This window comes from Peromyscus californicus, unplaced genomic scaffold (assembly GCF_007827085.1).
Source record: "Peromyscus californicus insignis strain IS unplaced genomic scaffold, ASM782708v3 Scaffold_8__1_contigs__length_139910024, whole genome shotgun sequence".
NCBI lineage: Eukaryota > Metazoa > Chordata > Mammalia > Rodentia > Cricetidae > Peromyscus > Peromyscus californicus.
This window is the reverse complement of record NW_026294606.1, coordinates 120,071,773-120,098,721: the sequence shown is the minus strand read 5'-3', so window position 1 is coordinate 120,098,721 and position 26,949 is coordinate 120,071,773. Positions and strand designations below refer to the sequence as shown.

Below are 26,949 nucleotides of genomic sequence, written 5' to 3'. Positions count from 1 at the left end.
AGAAGTTGAAGACACAAATAAATGGATGGGTAGCCCATGTTCATGGATTAGAAAAACCCAGTTCTGTTAATATGCCCATATTACCACCAAACGAATTAGAACTTTCTGAAATTCCTATCAACCTTTTTTTTCTTTTTTCAGGAATAGAAGCTAGAGTTACTAAAATTTATACGTAACCACCAAAGACCTTGACTAGCCAAAGAAGTCTTAAGTAAGAATAGTTAAGATGGAGTTCTCATAACTTTCTCAGTTTATACTACCACCTATAGTGAACAAGACAGCATGGTTGTGGCATTTGTGTTAGTTACTTTTCTCATTGTTGGGGCAGAATGTGACGAAAGCAGTTTAAGGAAGGGTTTGTTAGGCTCTGAGTTCGAGGGTGCAGTCCGTCATGGTGGGGGAGGCATGGCTACACACCTGTGAGGTTGTGGGTCCCATTGCATCTGCAGGCAGAAAGCAGACATGTGTTGGTGCTCAGCTTGCTTTTCCCTTTTCTTCACTCCAGGGCCCCAGTCAGGGGAATGGTGGTATCTAGTTCAGGGTGGGTCTTCCTACTCAGTTAACCTTTCTGGAAACACCCTCATAAACCCACCCCAGCATGTGCTTCCCTGGCGATGTTAAATCTCATAAAGTTGACAATGATGTTTGTCATACAACATTTGTAATTTGTTTGTTTGTTTGTTTGTTTGTTTTTTGAGACAAGGTCATACCATGTAGGCTTAGCTGGCCTGGAACTCCATATGTAGATAGACCAGGCTGGCCTTAGACTCAGAGATCCATCTGTGCCTCCTGAGTTCTGGGATTAAAGTTGTGTACCACCACACCTGGACACAATGTTTTACATTTAATTTTTGTCAGAATGTATTTATGTACTTGGTCAAGCACAAAATCAGGTCTTTTTGCAGCCTTGGAAACAGGTGTATCCTTTCTTTCTTGCTTGTTTTCTTTCTCAGGATTCAGTGATAGGTATTTTGGTGTCTTGCCTCTCCTATGCCTGCCTTTGCATTTCCTTCTGAGTTCCAGAGGTATTTCTTTAGCTCACTCATCTACTCCAGTAGGTTGGGTTTTTTGTTTTGTTTTGTTTTGTTTTTTTTTTTGGGCAAGCCAGCAGCATGCTGTTCACGCCGGGTGTCGCTTTAAATGTGACCGTTCTAGTTAAAAACAAAATAAAACCCAGCAATCTTCACTGATTTCCTAGGATTCCATTTTCACATCAGCTTTGGCCTTCTAACAGCTGCAGAATGAAGACTTAGGAGACACTAGAATCGAGTGTCTTCTAAAAGAGTTGAGAATTTTCTAGCTGTCTCCTTCTCAGTTTGAGCCCCCCTACAGAGGCTCTGTCAGTCAAAGTGGTTCTGTTTCTTTGAACTGTAGTATTTTTTTTGCCTAAATCTGTGGTTTCTTCTTGTCTGTTTATCCTTATAAAAAGAGGACTACTATTGGCTCCTTGTGATTTGTCTGTGGGAGATAGAGATGAAATTTTGGCTAAATGTGTTCCCGTAGCCAAGATGGCAGCTTGGTAAATTGGAGCATGTGTCATAACTTCTGTGTGTCTTCATGTGATGGAGATGCTTGCTGTATGAGTAGATGTGACTTTGGGGAGCATTGCTTTTTGTTCCAAGCCCTCACTTCAGACCTGCCTGGCCCCCTTCTCAGAGCACAGCTGGCAGCAGCAGCATTGTAGCATCCAGTGCTGTCCCTCAGTGACCGTAGCCCTGGCCTCTGGGCACCTGTAGCTTCTCCAGATCCTGTGGCAGAGGGTGAGCACTCCTCTTGGGATCCAATTGCGTATGTATTAGGCAGGCTGCTCTTTGAGAGACAGCCACGTATCTACTTCCTTTGCCCTTCCACAGTCTAGTTCCACCCGCCCTGTTTCTAGCACAGACACTGGCTTCCGGAGTCCTGAGCCCTTTCTCTAGTGCATGGTGCTGCAAGAGCTTTTGGTGTTTTTATCTTCCAGTGAAGTTTCTCTGGGAAGGAGGAAGCCAGTGTCTTTGTCTAGTCTGACATCTTGCCAGAAGTTTCCCTTCCCCCTCTTATCAGCTATTCAGTTCTGAAAATGTTCTCACTCAAGGGTGTCCCAACATCTAGGAAAAAATCAGGTCATAAATATTAAGATTGAGAGAGGAGAGTGGACAGGTGAGTGAGAATGAAGAGCTTCAGTGACTGTGGGAACTCAGGGAGATTGGATTTCACTATCCAACCTATTTATTTCAGGAGTGCCGTGAGCCAAGCTCCTGATTGTTACTTTAAGAAATTTGGGTGAAGTCACATTCCGTGACTCACTGAATGACAAAACCAGGGAACTCGGGGTCTGGGCAGATTTAGGGTGACCACCTGTCTTGGTGTATCCGTGGGCAAAGGAGTCTCAGGTTGTGGGGCTGTTGGTGCTAAAATCCCAGCTTGGTTGCCCTGGTGTACCATTGAACTTGTGCATCCGTGGCTTTTAGATGTGAGATGAGATTTCATGCTCCATTGGACACCCAGGACACTCTCTATCCACAGCCCCAGTGCTTTCTCTATTGTTCTTTTGCTGAATAATCTGTTGACCCTGATTCTAGCTGTGATTGGAGGTAGTTTTCTTAGCTATACTCTCAGATAGTTCCAACAAATCCACGTGCTTTCAGTGTTTTCTTTTTTAAAAAGTATTAAGAATAGATCTTATTCTATTCTAAGTGGGAATGCCTCAGTATATCCTTTGAGATCTTCAACCGTGAAGACCGAACCACTTTTAGAGACTTGGAGTTTTAGATAAACTAGTTCTAAAATGAAAATTCAAGGGACTTACCCCCCCACCCCCCCAAAAAGTCACAAAGAATTAGAGGCATTTGGAAGCATTTTCCAAAGAGTTGTTTGACCAGAGAGTTGCAAAGATATCAGTAAAGGTTCACACACCAAAGAATTCCTGCGTAGGGTGTTTGCCAATTGGCTCTAGCTATGTTCATTGCCACTCAGAGAAAAACAAGCACTTAACAAACGCATCCCTGAAGATGCTCTTTCCTTGGTGATGTCTGTGGGTCCTGATGCTGATAGTACCGCGGTAACAAGGCCCTTGAGTAGATACACACATCTGTGTGCATTTCCTGGACCTGCTACTTTTCTTTCCAGAAGTCTGGCCTGCGGACTCCCTCTGACTCCTGCTTTTCATTCCTCTGCTTGATTCTGAAAGTCCTTTAGGTAAGTGGTGAGGATAACACACTCCAGAGGGCCTCTACAGATGTCTTAGTGTATGTATCCCTAGTCCTCAGAGATGGCACCCTCGAGGAGAGAATGTTTATTTGGCCCTCCTTGTCAGGCTGGCCACCAAGTCTACACAATTGGATTGGCTTTAGTCTTCTGTATTGCTGTACTTAATGTCTGCACTTGAAGGTCCAGATATACCACGGGTGTTTCGTTCAACTCACCAGTCTTTTCTACTGTTGTTTGTATCATTTCTAATGTTTTGTGATTTGCTCACCTTCCGTCAGTTTTTCCTTGAAGCCCCAAGAGTTGATCTTAATTCTGCTGTTCTTCCCACTTAGCTTACTCAATGCATCGAGAGGTTCTAGAGTCCTTCCCTAAAGCATTCTTAATCCAGTCACTCTTCATCATCCCTCACTGTAGTGTGGGTCACTGTCAACCTCTGTTTGACCCACTGCAAGTCTCCTCGATAGCTGCCCAGTGTCAATTTTCAGGCTTCTATTAGTTTCCATTACTATAATGAATCACTCAAGTCAGGCTGCCTTCTAAAGTTGATGTTTTACTTCAAACTGCTGGAAATCCAAGAGCAGGGGATCATATCTGGTAATAGTTTTGCTGGTGGAGTCCTGAGCTGGTACCAAGTACTACATGGTAAGAGACAGAGAGCCCCTCTCTCTCTCTCTCTCTCTCTCTCTCTCTCTCTCTCTCTCTCTCTCTCTCTCTTTCTGTGTGTGTGTGTGTGTGTGTGTGTGTGTGTGTGTGTACGTGCACACATGTACACACACACACACACACTCTCATTAATTAATTTTCTCATCACTGTTACAGATTTCTTAAGAGTGGAAGGGTTATTGTCATTTAAGGGTGCAGCCCACGGTGGGCTGTATTCTAACATTCATGGTGGTAGAAGTTTTGGCTGAGATTCCTTTCGTCTTGGTGAATCAGGAAGCAGAGAGAAATGAATGCTGGTGTTCGGCTCGCTCACTTTCTCCTTTTCCCTATCTTATTCCATTCAGATTGCTAGCCCACTGCCACCCACTTTAGCATCAGTCTTTCCCCTTCAGTTAGTTACTCCTTTCTGGAATGTCATCAGAGACAGGCCCAGAAGTGTGCCTCCTCCTCCTAGGTGATTCTTCATCCAGTCAATTTGATGGTGAGGTCCCATCTGTGTCTCTCTGTCCATATGTCAGCCTGTCATCTCTTTTAGTGACTTTATTGTTTTAGATTCATAACAAAGCTGCAGAAATGTTTCTACTGACTCCTGCCCCATGTATGCACAGCCTTGAACAGTCTCCCTCATTAGCAACATCTCACACTGCAGTGGTATATTTACTACAACCAGTGACCTTGGATTGACATATTACTGTCATCAAAAGTCTATAGTTTGTATTAGGGCTTGCTTTTCATGTTGTATTTTCTATGAGTTTTGAAAAATATATAATGACATGTAGTTAGCATTATAACTTGTGCTTGTCTAATTATCTGTCTTGAAAACCTTTGGCTTTTTTTGTTGTCTCTGTGGTTCTGTCTTTCCCAGAACGTCACAGACGTGAAGTCCTACAGTGGGCAGCCCTTCAGGTTACCTTCTGACACTTAGTACTATAGACTTAAGGTTCCTGTGCATTTTTTTCCTGGTTTGAAAGCTAACTTCTTTTTAGTGCTGAATATTATTCTACTGTTGAGTGTACCACAGTCAATCCATTCACCTACTGAAGGACATCTTGCTCAGTGCCAGGTTTTAGCCACCATGGGTAAAATTCCTGTAACATTTATGTTTCTATGTGGGCATAAGCGTCCAGTTGTCCCAGCATCATTTTTTGGAAAGTCTGGCATTGCTCCATTTTATAAATTTCCCATGCTCCCTTGTGAGTGACCCGTGGTTTAATTTTTGTGGATGTATTTTCTGGGCTCTTCTTAGCTCCATTTAAACCTTAGAAGTAGTTATCTTGCTGGGATTTTCACCAGGTTTGTGCTGAATGTACCGAACAGGCTGAGTATAGCTGATATCGTGACAGGGTTCAATCTGAGTCCCATGAACAAGGGACAGCTTTCCAAATGCTTGGCCCTTCAACTCCTCCACCATCATGGCTTTCCTTATACAGATCTTTTACTTATTATACTTTGCAGTGCTAGGAATCCACTTCTGAATTTCATGCATGCTGCACAAGTATTTTGCCACTGAGATAAAGCTCCCCAGTCCTAGATTGTAAACATATTTTGGAATTACATCTTATTAATTAAGGGTATGCTAATATAAATCATATTATTAATATTAAACTTCATTGTTATTAAATAGAAAGTAATTTTTAATTTTAATTTGTATTGTGCAGCCTTGTTACAATGGCTTATTGCTTATTAGGTATGGGGTGGTTTTTGTTATTATTTTGTTTCCTTGTTTGTTTTATGTGTGTGTGAATTATTTTTTTTTTTTCTGCATTGACAGTCTGTCAGATGTGAACAAAGATAGCTTATTTCTTTTTTCCAGATCTGTGTGCCTTCCAGGTCCTTTTGTTGTATCATTCCTACAGAGCTTGTCTAATGTTGAGTGGTGAGGGGAAGGGACTTAGCTTCTTACTTCAGTGTCCCACCCTTAAGTATTAGCTGTGGGGTTTTGGGGTTGGGTTAGGAGTTTGTATTCTCTATGGGAAATTCTCTCTTTCTGGCTTGCTGACCATTTTTCAACATGAATGGATGTTAGATTCTATCACACTGTTCTCTGAATCTGTTGGTTTGATCATACATTTCTTCAGCTTTTTGATCAGATGGATTGCATCGGTTGATTTTCAGATGTTAAACCTGTCTTCCATCCCACTTGGTCACAATGAATAATTCTTTTCATTCACTGTTGAATTCAATTTGCTAAGATTTTGTGTGTGTGTTGGTGGGGGGTGAGTTTTGCCCGTGGGCTAATGAGAAGTTGTGCTTTGGTTTTCTTGTACTGTTTTCTGTGTTTGGCATTAGAGAAAGGCAGTTTATGTAAAATGAATGTCCATACTCTCACCTCTGTGGCTGCCTAAACTCTTTCATCAATGTCTGATGGAATACAATGTCAATATTGTTTGGATAAGTTGGTTTTTGCTTTGGAAGGTTATTAATTATCTATTCAGTTATAAAGATGGGACTATTTGTATTGTGTATTTATATTGTTTATTTCTATGTGAAATTTAGCATTTTATGCTTTTCAAAAAAGTGATGCAGTTAACCTAGATTATCAGATTTTGGGGGTAGAAATAGTTGTTTTATTCATGTATTATTTTTTAATGTCCATGGTGTCTGTAGTTTTGTCAACTCATTAATTTCTCATATTAGTAATTTGTATCTTGTTCTAATTTTTTCTTAGCCTATCTAGAGTCTTCCTGATTTTATTGGTGTTTTGGCTGTAGCAGCTTTTGGTTTCATAGATTCTGTTGGTTTCCTTGTTTATTTTTTAAGCATAATTTGATGTTTTCCTTTGTATGTATTCTTTGTCAGTTCTATTTTGATATAAGGACATTTCCATACAAGAATATATTGTACTTTGAACACAATCTCCTGTTTTCTATTTTTATTTCACTAATTTCTCTAAATTTTACTTATTTTCTTGTGTTTGTGCTGGATCAGTATACTCTCCTTTTTGTAGTTTTCTGAAATGAAAGCTCCGATTATTGGTTTCAGAGCTTTCTTCCTTTTAACTTTATGCATTTGCTGCTAGGACATTTTCTCTGAGAAGTTTACAGTGCATTCAGCATGTCCCTCTGACTTGCTGTGGTGCAGATAGGAAATGCTTCCCCCAAAGCCTGATGTGTTGAAGGCTTGGTCCCAGAGAGAACTGCTGCTGCTGCTGATTAGCTTATGATGATGAAACATCCACAGGCATGATATACGGCATGATAAACATCCATAATATACGGGTGAATCCATAGCTAAGCAGACCACTGGGAGGTAGAACCTGTTTGGAGAATGTAGGTCACAAGACGGAGACTGGGGGATATCATTGGAGGGATATCTTACCCTGGTCCCTTTCTATTTCTTTCTGTTTCATGGCCACAATGAAGTGAGCACCTTCCTCCACTGTGCCTCTTCGCCGAAGTATTTATGCCTTGCCTTGGGCCTAAAAACGATGGTGCCAGCTATCATCTCGTCATTTATCTTCCTCCTTTTAGTTGACCCTCTGAGGTATTCTGTCACAATTACAGGAAAAGTCTGTAGAATTTCACTTTCATTTAATTCATAATCCTTTGTAATTTTTCTTGAGTTTTTTTTTTTTTTCTGTGACTTGTATTCTGTAGAAGTGTATTTTTCAGGCTCTATGTGGTTGGGAACTTTTCTAGTTGTCTTTCTGTTAATCATCTTATTGCTGCTGCTCCTAATTCCATTGTGGTCTGAGGCCGATATGGCCTAGTCCTAGTTGTTTAAAATGTAGTGATGGGTGTAAGATGGTCCAGAACGTGCGCTCCCCGGAGCCCGGGTCGTCTGAGCTCAGGAGGAATGCGTATTCTGTCGATGGATAAAGCAGTCTTGCTGACTGTGTGTTCAGTTGATTGATTGTGTTGTTGAGTTCAGTTATTTCCTCAATGATTTTCTATCTGCTGTCTCTTTCCTTTTTTGACAGAGGAATTTTTAAGTGTCCATCTATAATCCTCACAGTTCTATCAGATTTTTCTTATATATTTTGAAGTTCTACAATTAGGTGGATATGCAATAAGGGTTTTTCTATTTTCGCAGAGAACCAAAGGGTTTATGGTTATACCATGTCCTCCCTGAAGTCTGCTCTTTGATATTAGTATAACCACATTAGCTTTCTTTTTTGATACTGCACATTATTCAGTATGTTTATTATGAAGTGCTTCTCCACACTCGATTTCTATTTGCTCACTTAGCACCTTGCAGCCACAGTGGGGTACAGTTGTGCGTTTGGTGAAACCACATGCAGCCACATAGAGCGGCCACCGGTGCCTTGTCATAAGGTCCCCACTGCGAGTCCAGAGCCCTGGCTTCTCTGCACCCTTCCTTTCAACTGGCTTTCTCTTGATTAATGTGGTATGGCATGCTTTTCTCCAGTCCTTTCCTTAATGTGGTTTTTACTTAGATTGTGTTTCTTATTGACAGCATTTAGTTGGGCTTTTCTTTTTAAACTTCGATGGTCTCAACTTTTTCAATAAAATTCAGATACAATTTTCAAGTTTCATATCCGAGAGGCAAACTTCCCACCTTGGGGATAGCAGCGTGCATGCAAACAAACACATCTTGTAGTCAGCCTGGAACATTATACGGATCAAAAACTCCAAGCTCATTTCTTGCGCTTTCTCTTTCTCAAAGATTTGATAACTATGAATTTGGAACTGTTGGGTTTATAGTTTCCCCAGTAAAGCAACTATGGAGGAAGTTCACATTAACTGTCCAAATCCTAGAGTCAGGAAGGAGGTGAAACCAGAAACTGTATGCCCAATGGTTTTCTTGTACAGCTTTTCTAGCTGGAGTAAGACCACACCTATGTCATTTCCAGTGTGACCTTAGGCAGGTGACCCTCCCTCACGAAGCCTGAGTACCCCCCCCCTGCAGCAACGAATTGAATTGTCTCCGGGTCGTCCTCTGAAAGCTCCAGGCATATTTAGATTACTTATTACCGATCTAGTTGACATGGTAACCGCCATGTTTGTGCTGCTTTCTGTTGGCTTTTGGTCTTTTTCCCTCCTTTCCGCCATGTGTGGTTTTGAGTATTTTGTATGATTCTTTTTTCTGTTCTACATATCACTGATACTTCTTCTCTTTTTTTGTCTTTTAAGCAGTGCCCCCGAATTTGTAAGCTATGTTTATGGCTAATCCAGAGCTTCCTTAAAGAGCACTCTATTGTAGTGGGAGCTGTCTCTGTGGATTGCCAGCGATAGAATCCCAATACTCTATTGCATCGCAATCGCTGAGGTACACTAAAGTAACAATGCATTTCGGATTCCTCGCCTCATCCTTTACGTCCTTCTGTCATTTATTGCAGTCCATAGACACATGTGACAAGTTGTTGTCGCTGAGAACAAGGGTCAAAGGCAGTAGCTTTTACTGTTCGCCTCTTCTTCCTGAAATGTCTTCTTTGCTTCTGGAGACCGAATTTCAGACCCGCATTGTTTTTCTTCTGACAAGCTTAACATTTTTGAAATGTGAGTCTAAACAATTATTTTGTTTTTCATTTGTCTGACAAAAGTGTTGATTTCTCCGTTACCTTTGAAGGGTACTCTTGTGTGGCAGAGCTCTAGGTTGCTCACCTTTCATTGTCAATGCTAAATATTTAACTTCCCACATTGCTTTCTTGCACAGTTTCTGAGGAGAAGTCAGATGTCGTTTTTATCTTTGTTTAAAATAGATGAATTGTTTTCCCTTCTGGCTTCATTCAATTTTTTTTTTTTTTTTTTTTTTTTTGTCTTTGAGTTCCTGAAATTTGAACGTGATACATCAGGATGGAGGTGTAGCCCAGTGGTGGAGTATGTGCTAAGCATCCGCTGGGTTCAGTCCCAGCATCAACAAAACAAAACAAATAAAAACAATGAACAGGACCTAAGCAAATAAGGGATGCTGTGTTGTTATTGACACTCACCTTTGTTTTCTGAGCTTCCGTGGATTGGTGTGTGATGGTCACTTATGGCAATTTTTACTCATCGTTGCTTCTAATTTTCTTCGTCAGTGTTTTCCTGCTGGTATTGCCATTATACCTATATTATACCTTTTATAGCTGTGCCGTAGTTCTCCCATAGTCTACTTTTTATGGTCTTTTTTTCTCTTTGATTTACAGTTGGGGAAGTTTCTATTAGCGTACCTTCAGCTTTGAGACCTTTCCTCTGTCATGCCCTGTTTGCTAATGAGCCCATCAGAAATGCTCAGCGTCTCTGCGAGGGTTTTGATCTGGAGCATTCCTCTTTGATGATGAGGATCCCCACCCTTTGCTCAAGTTCTCCATCTGCTCTTGTATGTTGTCTCCTTTTCCCTTTAGATCCTTGGGATATTAATCACAGTTTTTTAAAAATTAATGGTCTGATAATTTTAACATTCTTGTCATATCTGACTCGTTCTGATGTTTGCTCATTCTTTCAAGCTCTGCTTTTTGCCCTTTAGAATGCCTTTTCATATTTTTCATGGTGTGTAACAGGATATCCCAGGTGAATAGAACTGCATGAAATAGGCTTTTAGTAAGGTGGTGAGGTGTGGGGGAGGGGCTCGCTTATCTTAATGATTCCATCTTGGGCTTTTAGGAATCTTGTGTTTCTGAATTGTGAATTTCTCAAGTTCTTCTTAGAATTTCGCCCCCTTCTTAGTCGGGATTGTATGCATTGTAGAATCTGAGTGGATACATCTCCTTTTCCAACAAGGTGGGGCTTCACTTGATGTTTGTTTACATCCTTGCAAGTGATGATCCCAGGTGCCAGCATTGGTACTTTGATCCCCTGTGCAGTCACTGACCTGCTCTCTGTTCCTGTGGCTCCATCTTCCTTAGAATGTCTGAGCAGTAGTCATGCTGTCTTTGGAAAGTCACACATATTTTGACATTTAAGTCTGTGACCAATGTTGATTGACCAGGTTATTTCATTCTGTTCTGAAAAGATGAGTCATCGGGAAATGTATATCAGAAGCCCTGTATTCCTTCACACCCAATTGATATTGCTGTGATAAAAAAGAAAAACAGAAACTAGCAAGTGTTGGTAAGACTGTGGAGAAACTAGAAAGCTTGTGTGCTAATGACAGAAATATAAACTATGGAAGGCTGTATGGAAGACTGTGTGGTGTTTTCTCAAATGTTAAAACAGAATCACTATACAAGCTAGGAATCCCATTTCTAAGTATATACCAAATGTATTGAAATCAGTTCTCCCAAAGAAATATCTGTGCCACTGGTCATACCACTGTCATTCACAATAGCAAAAAGATGGAAGTGAGCCTAGTGCCCATCAACTAATGAATGGTTAAGCAGACTGCGGTGTATACATACAGGAGAGTATTATTCAGCCTTAGAAAGGAAAGGAACTCTGACATGTTGCAAGGTAAGTGATCCTTGAAAACATCATCTGCCATTAGCCAATGGAAGCAGATTATACTTTCAGGTCTGGGCAGTGTTGATTTACTTAGGATTTCCTCCTATCTGCCCAATACATGTTATCTAAAACCCCTTCCTCTTTGACTGATTCTTATTTTGCTTATTCTTTTAAGCTATACTTTTAGAATTTTTTTCTTGATGGATAATGTGATATTTCTGGTAAATGGAGCTCATTAAACAAGTCTTCAGTGAAGTGGTAAGGTGTATGGAGGGGAAATGGTCTACATCTTATGATTCAGTCTTGGTCTTTGGGGGATTTTGTGCTCCAAACATTGATGTGCTCTCATTTTTTGAGGTCTTTTTAAAGGTTTCCTTTCTTTTGGAGTGTTTGTTTCTCATGTGTTTTTGTTCACTCATTTTTTCTTCTTCTATACAGTCTAAATTTCCTTTGACCTCATTTAGTGGCCTTTCAGACACTAAATATCTAATTTCCAGAAGCTTCTCTTTATGTGTATAAGGTTAAAGTTTATGCATGTAACAGAAGGATCTGTACATGTCTTATGTGGATGTAGGTTTTCTCCTGTTATTTTTTCAGTGAATACTAGAGTATGTGGTATTTGATGCATGTCTATTTTGTTACATTCTTCTAGATAATGTTCAATTATGCCTCAGTGGATAATTAATTTACTTAAATAAATTGGGTTCTTTAGAGACTCGGTTTCGGCTTGGCTGGGTGTATCTCTAACAACCCTGACTCTGGCACTAGTTGACCCTTGTTACTAAGGTGACGACACTTTTCCTAAGGATTGCTGGTACCTTGCCCTAGGAGCATTCCCTCTCCTGAGACCACTCCTTCCTGGTCATGAGTGACCTTTGCTCAGGCTGCTGCTCTCTGAAGCTTCTTTTCCATTCCTCAGGAATTTTCACTCACACATAGAGAGGTTGGGGCTAAGCCAGTGCCTGCAGCGTGTGCTCCCCCACCCCCACCCCAATCCATACATTTCAGGAATCTGGCTGCCTTGCCTTGACACCCTCTATTCTCTGTCCTTTCCTTTCCCTTCCCCTGCCCACTCTGGCTTTGAACCCCTTTCCAGGCAGGTGTGGACCTGCTGTGTTGATTCTCTTCTCCCTTGGGATCTGTTTCCCTGGCTTGGAAACCTCTGATTCCTTGTTTGGCTTTGTTACTTTTTATTGTTTAAAAACATTTAATTGTTAAAAGCAGTGGGTAAGCCCTGATACTGTACTTCATGCTCTCAGGGAGCTGAAGCCTTCAGTGGGTAAACCCTGTTTCTGTACTTGATACTGTACTTCATGCTCTCAGGGAGCTGAAGCCTTCAGTGGATAAGCCCTTTACTGTTATTTCACACTGGCAGGGAGCTGAAGCCTTCCATTTGTCCTCTTGTGTTTCCTTTCTATGTTTGGAGGTAATCTGAGAGCTCTTAGTTGAAGTCAATGTTTGTCTTGATATTTGGTAGAGACCTACTTGCCTAAAGTAGAGATCCCATGTTTTTGAGGCACCTACTGTTCAATTCTTGTCTCTAATAAATGAGGTAATGCCCTAAGGGAATGTGGTAGAGACTCTGTCTGGCAATAACCTTAGTATTTAGAATACACAGAAACCTGGATTCTGATTGGTCTCTTGATTCTTGTGGTTTTAGGAGTATTCTTCAACTAACAGGTCACTCCCCTCCCCTGCCCCTTTTCCTTCCTGGAGTCATGATCCATTGGCTTGGATTTTGGTCCAAAAGCCCAACATGCTTGATTGGTTTATTGTCAGGACAAAATAAATACTTTAAGTATACAGAAAAAGATGAACTTAGAATAAAAGAACACTTCCAAATAATTGAAAAGGATTCTGGTTTCTGCTAGAGCTGTAGTTATAACTGTGAAAGAGTAAAGCTCAGTCCGCAGATAGAAAACGTGGTACTGGATGAGCATCATAAACCACATGTCAGTAGGGACCATATGCCATGCTTGCCAAGGATAGTCCTGGAGCATTATTGATAGCATCTTGGTGTGGGTGATTTATTTGTGAGACCTATATCTGTACACATATACAAGAATCCTGGTTTGCATGATTTATTTTATAAGTACACATAATACGAGGAAAGTGTTAGTTCCTTGGTGATTGTTGTTCCTTGGATGACACATTTACTGTTTACTTTGTGTTTTAGTTAAACAGTGGATAGTGTGTACTGACTAGTAAACATTATTATTATTATTTTTTTTTTTTGCATTTTCCCTGCAGATGATCTCAATGCCACCCACCAGCATTGTGTTTTGGCTGGCTCACAGCCTCGGTTTAGTTCCACCCACCGCGTGGCAGAGGTAAGCAAAAATAAAAATGTGATGATTGCCGCTTAACTGAATGTGGCAGGAGTGGTTGAAGGAGCAATTTATCACAGGGCTCCGGAAGAGTGCTTAACCAGAAGATCACTATCATCTGATTTGCCTTTAGTCTTTATTTACTTACTTTTTAGCTCTGGGTTGAAGTGACTGCAGTTTTCCAGTTTATTCACAGTATAAAATTAGCTTATTTTGCCTTTTGGAGCTGTTTCTTTAAAAAAAAAAATTATTACATGTCTGTCTTATTTGTGTGTGTGTGTGTGTGTGTGTGTGTGTGTGTGTGTGTCTGCCTCAGCATGTGTATGGAGGTCAGAGGACATCTTGTAGGGGTCAGTTCCTTCCTTCCACCATGTAGGTCCCAGGGATAAAACTCAGGTCCTCAGGCATGGCAGCAAGTATCTTGCCTACTGAGCCATCTTACCAGCCAGGGGTTTTATTTCATGAAGTAGGTACATTCCATTAGATATGCTGATAACTTTAGACTTCCATGGGTGACCATGGTCAAGAGCAAAGAAAATGAGGTGAATTTGTTTGCTTGTGTATAATTATTTAGGTGTAAATGGCTGAGATCAACATTTCCCTTAAGTTTTGGTTGGACAGCTGGACATATGAATGTAAATTTATGAGATGCTTACAGAGATGTCAGAGAACTTCTGAGGTCCCCAATCATGTTCACAGCCCGGTGGCTGGGCGATGGCTGGCAGTCAACCTATCAGCTGAGATCAGAACGGAAATTATAAGATGAGAAACATGTCTAGCAGTCACTCTAGGGTTTAGAGAGCAGGGAAGGAATGACAAGGATCATAGACGGCTTCCTATCCAGGTCTCAATGACTGAATTAACTAATTACAGGTTGCTAGAGATAAAGTCCAAGGCTTTTCACATGTCAGGCAGTAACTGAGCAACATCCCCAGTTCCCCAGCTTTTTGACTATGCTTTGCCTTACAGCTTGACTCCTCAGAGGATACCGGGGAATAAGTGTGGGAGATGGGACAGAAGAACTTAACCTTGTAGAACGGCACACGTTCAAAGTCTTGGCCAGCCCCGAGGCTGCACAAGGCCACTGAGTCAGGCGACACCATGTCTTCTCCTGGTAGACTGTCATGATGCTGTGTAGCAGAAGAGGCGGGCATAGCTTCAGGGTGCCAGCAACCCCACCAGTCATTGTGTCTTCCTTTTCTTCAATCTTTTCTTTGCTGATCTCCCATTCTTTTGAATGTTTCAGTGCCTGTCTTTGTGACCTGCACAGCAAGCATGCGGATGGGAGGCACCCTCCTAGCCCTTCTGCCCAACCCTTTTGTGCAGCTTTCATTTTGTTTGGGGAGAAAATGTTGAACACATAAACATACAAATCCTTATCTTAGGCCAATCATTGGAGTTGTTTCTTTGAGAGATAAATGCCATTGACAAGTGTCATTAGTTCTAAGTAAGTTCTGTTAAGGAGGGAGGGTAAGAAATGGAGAGGGGATGGAATATTTATAGACCATCTGATGTGGTACAGAATGACTCCATTTCCTTTTGTAGCCGTCTGTCTAGATATAATCCTCCCAAGAGTCCTGTTCTTGTCAATCACTTGAGTATGTGCTATGTAAGCATGTCTCTCTTACATCTTTCATAATCTAACCTGTAAGAGTAGACAGACAGGCTTATTCGTGTGGTATTCAAAGGACCTGTGGCCACTGAAGAGTGAAATGGTTGGAATGTATGTTTGATGAGAATACCAGTATTCTCAGGTCCTATGATTCTTGGTATTCCGTGAGTTATTGCAGCTAAGTCTTTTAGAACAGCGAATGGAAAAATAGTGGAAGAGAGGAAACGGACACCTGAGACTCCTTGTGGGAGCTTTTTCCATATCTGTATTCACTAGAGTGGACATGAAGCAGGAGACAGTAAAAAGTCTCGATTATGAACATTTCTACTCAGTGAGAGCTGCTGTTCAGAAGAACGGATTTTATGCTTCATTCATTTAGCAGACTTTTTATTAACTATCAAGATAGTTAACTCAAGATATTCTTTCAGCCAGTTATAAACAGAAACAGGTGATAAGTGTCTCCAAGATGCCTGTCAGTCAGCTGTGACAGTCTATGCCTGTAATCCCAGTACCCTTGATGCTGAGGAAGGAGCTCACACGTTCTAGTCCAGCCTGGGCTACGGAAGATGCTTACAGATGCGGAGCAAGAGTAGTGCAGGATATGAGGTGGTAAAGAACGCAAGGCATCGTGGGAAATGAAGTGGAAAGTTGGGATTTTTCTTGCTCTCCAGCTTTGATTCCTTTTTCCATGTGTAACAATTGCATACTGTTCATTAGTTCTTTTCAAAATACTCTTAAGCTTGGCTTTCTCGGATTAACCATAACTGTCCTTGTAGCTTTTGTATTTTTAGGCCATATTTTGAGCATTAATTCACTTTAATGAAGAGAGGGGCTAACCATAGTCATGTTCTCAGAAGAAAACATTTCTCCAAGGCAGGCCGGGAGTGTCGTTGAACTGGTGGAGTGCTTCTCTAATGTGCACAAGGTCCTGTTTTTGATCACGTGACGCGTGCCTATAACCCCAGCACTGGGAGGTAGAAGCAGGAAGATCAGAAGTGCATAGTCGTCTTTGGCTACAGAGCCAGTTTGGGGCCTGCCTGGGATATGTGAGACCATCTCAGAAAAGAAAAATTACTTCCAATCTATGATTCTTATATTCTCTGTGGTTTAGTTCAAACTGTCTGAAGTTTTCATAACTGGATACCTGTAGTGTTAATTATTTAAATGTCTTTTTTCTGTATTATATTTATCAGTCAGTGAATGACTGGATCAGCAGGCTGCTCTTACAGAGTTTTGTTGGAACACAGCTCCACTCAATTGGTTTGCATACTGCCTACTCCTGCTTTGGAGCTTCTGTGACAGAGCTGAGTATTTGTGGCCTAAAGTCCAAAATATTTAGTGTCTAGTTCTTTAATAAACACTGCTGGTCTTATTATATATGATTCTGAGTAAATAGGATTTTGGGTGGGCAAGCATCCTAAAATTGAAAATAATTTTTTTTTAAAAAATCACCATTTTAGTGTAACTTTATTTCCAGAAAAATATGACTACTGAAGTGAAAACTGATAGCATTTGTAACATTACGGTGAAGCTGTTATGGTCCTGCATGTCTTGTGGGTTTAGTCTTTGGAGCTCTTCCTGGGGCTATCTGCACAGTACCACAAAAACACTCATATTTTCGGGCTCCTAACAGTAGTATAGTCAGGAACCAAACCTGGGAACCAATTCAGTCAAAGAGAACTGATAAGGAGGCTTCTCCAGCATGGACAGTAGAGAAAGCTGGGCAGATCCTGGGTGCCTCTGATGAGTTAATGAAATGGACTCAGTCAGCAACACTGCGAGCAGTCACTTTGAATCCCTCTATGTGGGTGGTGGAAACCAGTACATGCTTCTGTTGATGCACAGGCAGAGACTCAAAACTAGACATAGGTTCAGCTGACAGCATGTTTGTATCTTATTTTAAATGTTTCATTTCATCCTTTGTTATTGTTTCCAATGATCAAAGAAGGTAAAGGTTTCCTTCTCAAACACTGAAGTGTGCTTTGTTTCTCTCGGTAGAAGAGAGAAAAGAAATCCCTTCCGATTTCCAGAACTGCCTCACCTGCAGACAAACTTGTGTCCTATGACTTGCCTCTGCTCCATCCCCCAAATGACCGGCTGTTAGACCAGCTCTTACACTAGTAGGAAGCAGATCGTCTTGTGGAAATGGTACTCTGATATTCCTTGATTTTAATGGGAGAGAGTGTTGCCTGTGGAGAAGTTGGTTGTGTATAACCAGAACTACTCCTATTTGATTTTAGTTTTATTTCTAGAATGTTCTTGAGATTCAGCAGTGTTTTCTATAAACTTAAACTTTATATGTAATTATTTTTAAATAGTTAATCAGCCAGTTCAAAATTTAAAAAGTGTATAAAATTACATGTGCTCTCTCCTTTCCTCAACTAAACTAGTTCTGCTTCCTAGAGATCACCAAATGTTAGCAAGTTTATGTTACCTTACCATTTCAGTGAAATGTGTCAGTCTAAGACACAGACACACATGTCTTAGCCTTCCCTTCCTATGCCTTTTGTTTTGTTTCAGAAACCTTACTGATAATTGCCTACCAACAAGAGATTCTTACCTTAACGTAGGCATTGGATTTTTAGATATGACAGCTAAAGCATAAATACCTCAAGGAAGAAATAGAGAACTTGAACTTTGTCACCAAGTTAAAAATTCCTTGTACTTCAAAGTGAACTGTCAACAAAGTAAAAATAGAGTGGAAGAAAATATTAACAAGCCATGTATCTAATAAACATCTATAATTAGAAGATAAAAAGAATCTTTAAAAGTCAATAATTCAAAAGAGAAATGATTTTGTTTAAAAAGGTGAATGAAGCAAATAGACAAGGCCAGTGAAGGTATAAAAATAGCGAAGAACACATGAAAAATGCACAAGATAGCTGGAGTGTAGTTCGGTGGTAAAAACACCCGCTTTCACCCACTGAAAGCAAGACAAAGAAACAAACAAACAAATGTGTGTCAGCATTAGTCGTCAGAGGATGGCCAGTAACTACAGGTAGATACTGTTCACACACACGAGGATGGCCAGAGTCGGATGAAGGTAAGAAATGTTGGCAAGGCTTGCAGGGACAAGAGCTGGTATGCACTGCTGGAAGGAGTGCACTGTATTCTGCAGTGACTTTGGTGTAGTCTGGCACTTCAGAAAGCTGCTGGCACCATATGGCATAACAATCCTCTACCTGGGTATATGGCCAAGAGAAATGAAAACTTGTACATGAATGCCCATAGTAGCCTAAAACTGGACACAGCACAGACGCTCATCACATATGCACAGAACTGACTACTTTTGACAATAAACAAGGTTGGAATACTGATGCATGCTGCAACAGGGATGAACCATAGAGACATACTGGTGTAAAAAGCAGACATGAAAGACCACACACGGCCAATGATTATAATGACCGGAAAGGTCCAGGACAGGCAGGTGTGTGTGTGTGTGTGTGTGTGTGTGTGTGTGTGTGTGTGTGTGTGTGTGAGAGAGAGAGAGAGAGAGAGAGAGAGAGAGAGAGAGAGAGAGAGAGAGAGAGAGAGAGACTTCAGCATCGTCCCTGTCCAGCATGAAGCAGGTTGGTGCTGGTGGAAATGACATTAGAGGACAGGGTTTCATGTGGAGTAACAGAATTATCCTGGAGTTAATTGTAGTAATGGTAGTACAAGTCTAAATTTACTAAAAAACCAAAAAAAAAAAAACCATTAAAATAAAAAATGCCAAATTGTTGCTTTGATTAGTTGAACTTCATAATATGAGTTAAATTTTGATAAAGCTCTGACCAAAAACAAGAGTAAAACCTCAAAAACTGCAGGCCCGCTCCTAAGTTCTCTATACCAATTATATATAAAGTCAGAAAGACCAAGCCCTGCGCTTCTCTTTTCATGGCCGTAAATAAAGCTAGGCTTGGGCAGGCTCAGGTCGTCAACCGGCTCCTCACTGACAGGAGTGCAGCTTGTTCCAGTTCTTCGACGCAGTAAGTGGGCATGCACTTGCTTGGCCTCTCTCCACACTTCGGAAGCAAAAGTGAACATAGAATGCCTTCTTGGTGATTGCCACTTAGAAGTAGGTGCCGGGGCACTTTGTGAGCAGGGGTCACCCCTCTTCTTCAGCGCTGCCTACCCTCATGTGCTCTGCACACTGGGGTCACCATGTTAAAATACATACTAGCCAAGCTTCTGTTGTGGACACAAAAACTTAGTGTATTCCAAGCTTATCTAAACCACGTTGTGTAAAGAGGCAATGATGGTTTCTATACCACAGGACTTGCTTGCAAGGGCTTTTCCACGTGCTTGCTTTAAATGATAAATATTAAAAGAAGTATTTTAAGGACACATGTTCCTCAGATACCCAAAGGAGGAATTATATATGCATTCTAAGAGATCATTTCATCATCAGAATAACTGAATTCATACTCCATCTCTATCCTTGTTTTCCAGCATAGGCTCCTCCATAGGAGGGTGTCCATCTGACCTCTGTCACGTTTCCACAGGCCTAGCGAGGGTGAACTAGTGGTCTCTGTCCCCACTGACAACGAGGTGTCAGCCTTGCCTTGAGTGTGCGTGCTTTGCGGCCCAAGCCCCATGGTCTTTCTACAACCTCCGTAGGAAGGACTGCAGCTTTCTCCTATATGTAGAAAAGGGAGGGAATTCTTTACCTTGAATTTGAAATGTCACCAGCCCCCTGTACACACATTATTGCCGTTCTAGTCTGTGTGCTTTGTACCAGGTTCTCCAGCCTGGCTACCATTCTCCCCCATTAATACATTCATGACATGAGAAAAAAACCCACTCTCTTTGCCATTTTTGCTAACTGGTTATTCCCAGAATAATTGTTTATTACATTTCTTCTACATTTAAGAGTTAGTTTAAGGTGCTGTAGTATATGAAGAATACACATGCAAACATCCATATTTATATATATATATGTATATATGTATATACATGCACCTCATATGTATGTGTGTGTGTGTGTATGTGTGTGTGTGTGTGTGTGTGTGTGTGTGTGTGTGTGTGTGTGTGTGTGTAGATATACACACACACCTCAGGGTGCATGTTTGTTTAGAGAGAGGAGGCCCACATAGTGCAGACAGCCCACAGCCTGTGGGACCGAGTGAGGCCTGGCTGGCTACACAGAATCGAGAGCAGGGCACTACTGTAGTTCTCATGTACATGAGCTGTGGGGATGACGGGTGAGGACACAGAACTGTGAGCAGGAGCCGTGCATGGCGAGCTGGCAGTCGCTCACCGTCCCACTGTGCTTCTGTCTTTCAGTGCTCCGCGGGCACCCTGGATTATATTCTACAACGCTGCCAGTTGGCACTGCAGAATGTCCTTAATGACTCGGACAATGGCGACGTCTCTCTGAAGTCCTTGGAACCTGCAGTTTTGAAACAAGGAGAAGACATCCACAATGAGGTGAGGGTGGCCAAGAAGTTGATGGGTATGGGACTCACCCCTGCTTGTAGCTTCATGAGGGTCTAACAGAGGAGATCTGAGTCAGAGGGGAAGGCAGGTTACACAAACAGTCACAGTAATCCGAGCCTAGCATGTTAGTGGTAACAAAATATGGCAGCCACACGGCTTCTAAACTGCAGGAATTTGTCCTTAGTCTGGACTGGCAAGCTCAAGAGCAAGGCTGGCAGTCTGGGTGTCTGGTGAGGGCCTGCTTCCGGTTCATAGATGGTATGTTCTCACTGAGTCTTTGCACGGTGGAGGGACAAAGCCTCATTGGACCTCCGTTTATCTACATTGAGTCCGTTTATAAGAGCCGCCCTCGGGATCAGGTGCCTTCCAAAGTGAACTGTCACTCTGTGATGGTTAGGATTTCACCATAAGAATTGGGGTGCGAAGGGCACACACATTCAGACCATTGCTTTCTATGAGATGGTTTCCACAGGAAACACACAATGGGCAGGTAGCATGGCACCAGAAGGGGTTACATTATATAACTAGAACCTTGAGACAAGGGAACTGACTTTTCTAATGGCTTGGAAGCAGCTTCCAAGTCTATGAGTGGCTTTGCCCTAATTTCTTCAGGAAGATACTGGCTTTACCCATCCCCCACCCCATAGGTCTTCCCAATACACACAGCCCTGCAGCACGGGGCAGTCAGTGGCTTCCTTGAAGACAGGCAGAAATAAAGGGACTTAAGGAGAATGGTTGCCCACCTAGCAGTAAGTGGTAATGCTTTGGCTTAAATGTGTGAGAGTAGCTGTGTTCTGCAGTCTGTGAGTTCAGTGGGTCTGCGTCGTGAGGCCAGTGCACATCATCCTAAGATTACTGTTTCGTCAACACTCTCGATTTCTACACCTCCGAACTTTAGATAGTAACTGCTTAGCTTTTTTCAACTTTTTTTTTTTTTTTTGCATAGATGACTTTTTGAAAAAGAAACGTTGTGCTATTAAGTGGCGTCCTCTATAATTAGTCAAAAGTAAATGTAAAGTAGATAACCATATTCAATGAAGACCAGAGCAGTCTCATAGAGAGAAGACGCTAAGCCTGTGCCCTTCCATCATGCTATGGAGATTTGTGATAATGGGCATGCAACTTGCTAAGTTAAAAAACAATGTTGACTTTTATACTTCAAATGAATGGATTTTGTTGTGGGTGAATTGTAACTCAGATAAAGACATGAGGGGGAAGGTAAGATTAACAGGTGGTAGAGAATGATTGAAATGGGTCAGCCATCTCAGACTTTCTCATGACGTGTCGAGAACTGGTGGAAAACCTGACCTGTGACACGTTGCTGTCAAGTGACGATCACTGAGCTTGCGCCAGGCCCTCTTCTGGGTGCATTAGGGTATACTGGTAAAGAATCGGGCGTTCTAGTGTGTGGAGGAGGGAAACGAGACACAAAACACGGGTAAAGTACATGGTGTGCTGATGTTGCTAATGCTACCGAAAACAGAACGGAACAAGGAGATGGCAAGAACCAGAGAACGTGCATCTCCACTGGAAAGAAGGGAAGGGGGTGAGCCATGGTGGGCAGGGGCCATTTCAAGCAGAAGGAGCCTCTGCACAGACCACTGGGCAGAGAATGCTCGCTGTTCATGGGACAGTTCAGCAGCCGTGTGAGGGAGGGTATGAGGCTACCAGTCGTAGGAGGTGGGGTCACAGGGACAGTGTTAGCAAATGTATAGATCCTGAGAGACCCTCCTATGCTCATCAGGCTTTCTTTGTACTATGAGGGAAATAGAGAGACGTTGAAGGAGTCTGAGCCAATGAGAAACAGTCTCTTTACCCATAGACATGAGATATCTTGTAATAGATTTAAAAAGGTTTTCTGTCTCTTGTGAGTTGTTCTATACTTTGGGAAACTGCATCAGAATTCTCAGAACGAAAGGCAAAAAGACTGCCTTTCAGAGAATAAAGGCTGTCTCATGCTTCAGCTGAACCCAGGGCCGCGTTTCCTTCCTTCACTGTGCCTAGTAAGTGTCCCCATTGAAGGTGTTGCTTATAGCTAGAAGTGCTTGAAACGGCGTGTTTCTGGACCTGATGACCTCACTGAGTTATACCTGGGAATAGTCTCGTTCTCCATCTTAGTGCAGAATCTCTAATCCAGGTATTCACTTACTCTTCTGAAAGACTTCCTGACTTTCAGATCTGGTCAGCAAACTGGGAGCTGACTTTATCGTGTATGTGTGCTATTTCATTTCAGTATTTTCTGGTCTTACACGGCTGTGGTGTTTTGTTATCTCAGTGGACAGGGAAACTGTAAAACCACACAGCACAATACTGTCATCAGAATCCATCTGCCACAGAAACTGGCTGATTGCTTTGACATTGTGTCAGGGAGGTAAGGCGGCCCTTGAGGGGTGAATGGATAAAAGGTCTTATAAATAAATATCCCTTGTGCCTATCATGGCCACCTCCTCCTCTCTCGTTCTCCGAAGTCATCTTAGCTTGAAGGTTAAGTTGGTGTGTCAGCTCATCATTAGCTGTTCTGTTATCATGCAGGCAGGCCTGGACTGCGTGTTGAGTTACTCACCCTACACTGTATTCCTAGTAGTTATCTAGTTTCTTGTTTGTTTTCCTCTTCCTTCAAGGCCATGTGCCTTTGCTGGACTCATTATAACAAAGCACCTTGAATACTTTGAAGCCATCTGGGGTTAGGAATGCCTTGTTTTCTAGCAAGGCAACATGGGAACTTTGGTCGTGAGAAGGCAGCAGCTTGTTGATACCCCCATTTTAAGATACAGAGCAAAGATTTAAATTCATTTATAAGCAGAATTCCCCTCTTTGTTATTAAATTATCCATTTCTTTCTTCAAACCATTGCAGTGTAAACCTAACAATCTTCTAGCAAGTTTCTCCTGGAAGGAACACATTGGATAGTCTCATGTTGGAGTTTCTTCTGTTCTTCTGTTCCTGCTCCTCTCCTGAGCTGCTCTGGAATGGCTTCATGTGTGTCTGTGTAGCTGTAGCCGTTTGATTAAAATTCTGTGATCTCTCATCCCCAACACTGCAGAAAAAGGTCAGGTCATAGCGTTGATTAAAATGCACACAGGTGTCCATAAAAATGTGGCATCCTGTTGACACCTCTTCAGCCTACCAGAAAGCCTCTGCCTGGAGTGAGCCTCCGTGCTGGGCTTCTTGACTGGCATGGGAGGGGTAGGGTGCGAGCCAGCAGGGATGGAAAACCCTTTCTGCTCAGGGAGCTCTCTAGGCCTGTGGGTTGCTGAGAGATAGTAAGTTCTGGGGCTTGTGGTCCCCTCTAGCTAGTATTCTTCATCTGTGGCACAATATGACCCAATCTAAGGTACTGAAACCTCAGCACAAACCTGTATGGTTGTTACATGATCATCCCTTCTTCCCAGCTGGCACAGCTCTCCTGTGGCACAGCCCACTTCACACTGACTTCAGAACTCGAATTCTTTCATTAATTTGTGTTTTCAAAACTGTTTTTACTGGTGGAAGAGGAAGTAGTGTTAGGCTTTTTTAAAATCTTTATTGTACTTTATTTTTATGTTTATTTTTATTACTTTACAGAGACAGGTTTCGTTTTGGAATTTTTCAAACACAATTATACTTTGTTGTTTCTCTCCCCCGACTCCCCCACCCCCCATCTCCTCCCACTTCCTTTATTCCTTCCCACCCCCACCTCCAGTTAGACTCAGAGTCTAGCTGTGTAGTCCAGGCTGGCCTTGTTAATCACCTTCCTTAGCTAAGAAGTGTAGAACCATTAAGTACCCTTAGAGCCATTTTTCTATCACCACCACCACCACCTCCACCACCACCTTCTCCTCTGCCTCTGCAGCCTCCTCCTTCTTATCATTGATTGTTTTTAGTTAGCATACAGAATAAAGGCTTTCATTAGGACATTACATATGTCTATATTAGTACACTTGTTCTCCCTCCTGCCTTGTTCTGTTCCCCTGTCTTCCCAAACAGTCCCTGCCCTCACATCACACATAGCCCAATGCCCTCTCCTGTTTCATGCTTTCCCTTACAGTTCTCATAGTCTCATAGTCTCTTCCATTTCCAGTTATGTATGTATGCATGTACGCTTGCATAGATAAACATATACATATACATTTTTATCTAAATTGTGCTATATTTTTTGTCTGGCTTCTTTTGCTTAACATAATGATTTTCTAGTTCTATTATTTTCCTGAAAATGCCATGATTGCAGTCTTTTTCACAGCTGAGTAAATTTCCACTGAGTATATACACCACATTTTGTAAAATCTATTCTACTGTTGATGGATGTCTAGACTGTCTAGATCTTTGCTGTTGTGAATAGTATGGCATTAAACATAGATATGCAGGTATCTCCATGGTGTGCTGACTCAAAGTCTTTTAACCTGCATCCTATGGTAGTTGTGGTTTTTTTTTTTTTTGAGGGGCCTCCATATTCATTCTGTAATGACTGCACCCATTTATACTCCTCCCAACAATGAATAGGGTTCTGATTTTCCCACATCCTCACCAGCATGTATTGTCATTTATTGTCTTGACACTGGAGTGGGATGGGATTTCCAGATGGCTGTAATTTGCATTTTGCTAACGGCTAAGGATATTGAAAGTATTTATTGGCCACTCGTATTTCTTCCCTTAGAACTATCTGTTCTCTTTATTCCATTTATTCGCTTGATGATTTGGTTTTGTGACGTTTCGTTTTTGGAGGTCCTTTGGAGTCTAGGAAGTAATTAATGCCCTGTTGGGTGTGTATTTTGCTAACATTGTTTTCCTGTTTTGTGGGTTATCTCTTCATTTTGATGATTGTTTCTGTCCCTGTGCAAGAGCTTTTTAATTTCATTTAATCTCATTGATAATGTTTGGGGCTATTTTCTGTGCTATTGAGGTCTTTTCCAGAAAGTCCTTGCCTATCTCTATATTCTGAAGTGTTTTGTCTTTCTTAGCAATTTCAGAGTTTCGAGTCTTATATTAAGGTCTTTGATCAATTTTGAACTGATTTTTGTCTATGGGGAAAGTTATAAATCTTGTTTCTTTCTTTTGCATGTGTATATTCAGTGTTCCCAGCACCATTATTGAAGAAGTTGTCATTTTTCCAATGTATCTTCTTGACATCTTGTAAGAGATCAGATGTCCCAGTCACATGGGTTTATTTCTGGGTACTCTGTCAGGTTCTATTGGCCTGCTTTCATGGCCTTGCTATGCTGTTTTTGTTACTATGGCTTTGTAGTATACTTTGAGATTATGTGTTGTGATGCTTTCAGCATTGCTTAGTCTGTTCAGGATTGCTCTTGGCTTATGGGGGTATTATGTGCTTCTACATGGATTTTAGAATTCTTTTCTAGTTCTGTGCACAATGTCATTTGACTTTTTATGGGAATTGTATTGAATTTGTAGATAACTTTTTGTAATATAACTATTTTCACAATATCCTGCCAATCCATGAGTATTGGGGTCTTTCCGTCTTCTAGTGTTTCAGTTCCTTTCATCAATGTCCTATTTCATTGTAGACATTTTATACCCCTTTGATGAGGAAGGATGTTAAATTATGAATGGAGCTTTCCCCCCTATTTCTTTCTTGGCAAGTTAGAGGTGTATAGGACTGTGTATTTCTGTGTTGGTTCTACATCCTTTTGCGAGGCAGAAAGCAGTTACCAGGCGGAAGAGTTTCCTAAGTTGTCTTCATGGCCCCTCAAATTTAGGATCATGTTGTCCATAAATAGAGATCATTTTACTTTTTTTCTATTTGTATTCCTTTTCTTCCTCTCTCTTGCCTATTTCTCTAGTTAAGATTTGAAACACTATGCCGAGTAAAAGTGGAAAGTGGGGAAAACCTTATTTTTAATTTTAGAGGATTTAATGTAATATTGGCTATAGGTTTGTGATACATAGCCTTTATTATGCTAAGTATGTTCCTTCTATTTGTAGTTTATTCAGGGATTCCATTATGAAGGGACATGGACTTTTTCAAAGGCCTCTTCTGCATCTACGGATGGCCCTGTGATTTCTGCCCTTACATAACTTACTGGCTTTATTACATCTGTATTTGTATATGTTGAACCATCTTTGCATGCCTGGAATGGAAACAATTTGGTCATGGGTCATGGTATATGATTGTCCTCATTTGTTCTTGAATTTGATTTGTAAAGATTTTGTTAAGAAATTTTGTGTCTATGTTCATCAGTGAATTCGGTCTCTAGCCCTTTGTTGGTGTTCTTCTCTGGTTTTGAGATCGTGGTAATGCTGGCTTTGTTCACTGTTTGGTAGCTGCCTTCTCTTTCTGTTCTATGAAACAGTTTGAGGAACACTGCTGTTAACTCTTCCTTAAAATGTTAGTAGGAATTGGCAGTGAATTCATCTGGTCTGGGGCTTCTCTTTATGGGGACACTTCTGTTACTTCATCAGTTCCATTGCTTTTTATGGATTTA

The 26,949-nt window shown here is 41.5% G+C and overlaps 1 protein-coding gene across 1 annotated transcript in view; it reads left to right on the top strand.

Annotated features, from left to right (window-relative positions):
- Fto (FTO alpha-ketoglutarate dependent dioxygenase) overlaps window positions 1–26,949 on the top strand; it is a 366,039-nt gene that overhangs the window by 145,604 nt on the left and 193,486 nt on the right. The window contains exons 5-6 of the mRNA XM_052727800.1: window positions 13,425–13,504; window positions 20,379–20,522. Of these exons, the coding sequence (XP_052583760.1) occupies window positions 13,425–13,504; window positions 20,379–20,522 (224 nt within the window). The remainder of the gene's footprint in view (window positions 1–13,424; window positions 13,505–20,378; window positions 20,523–26,949) is intronic.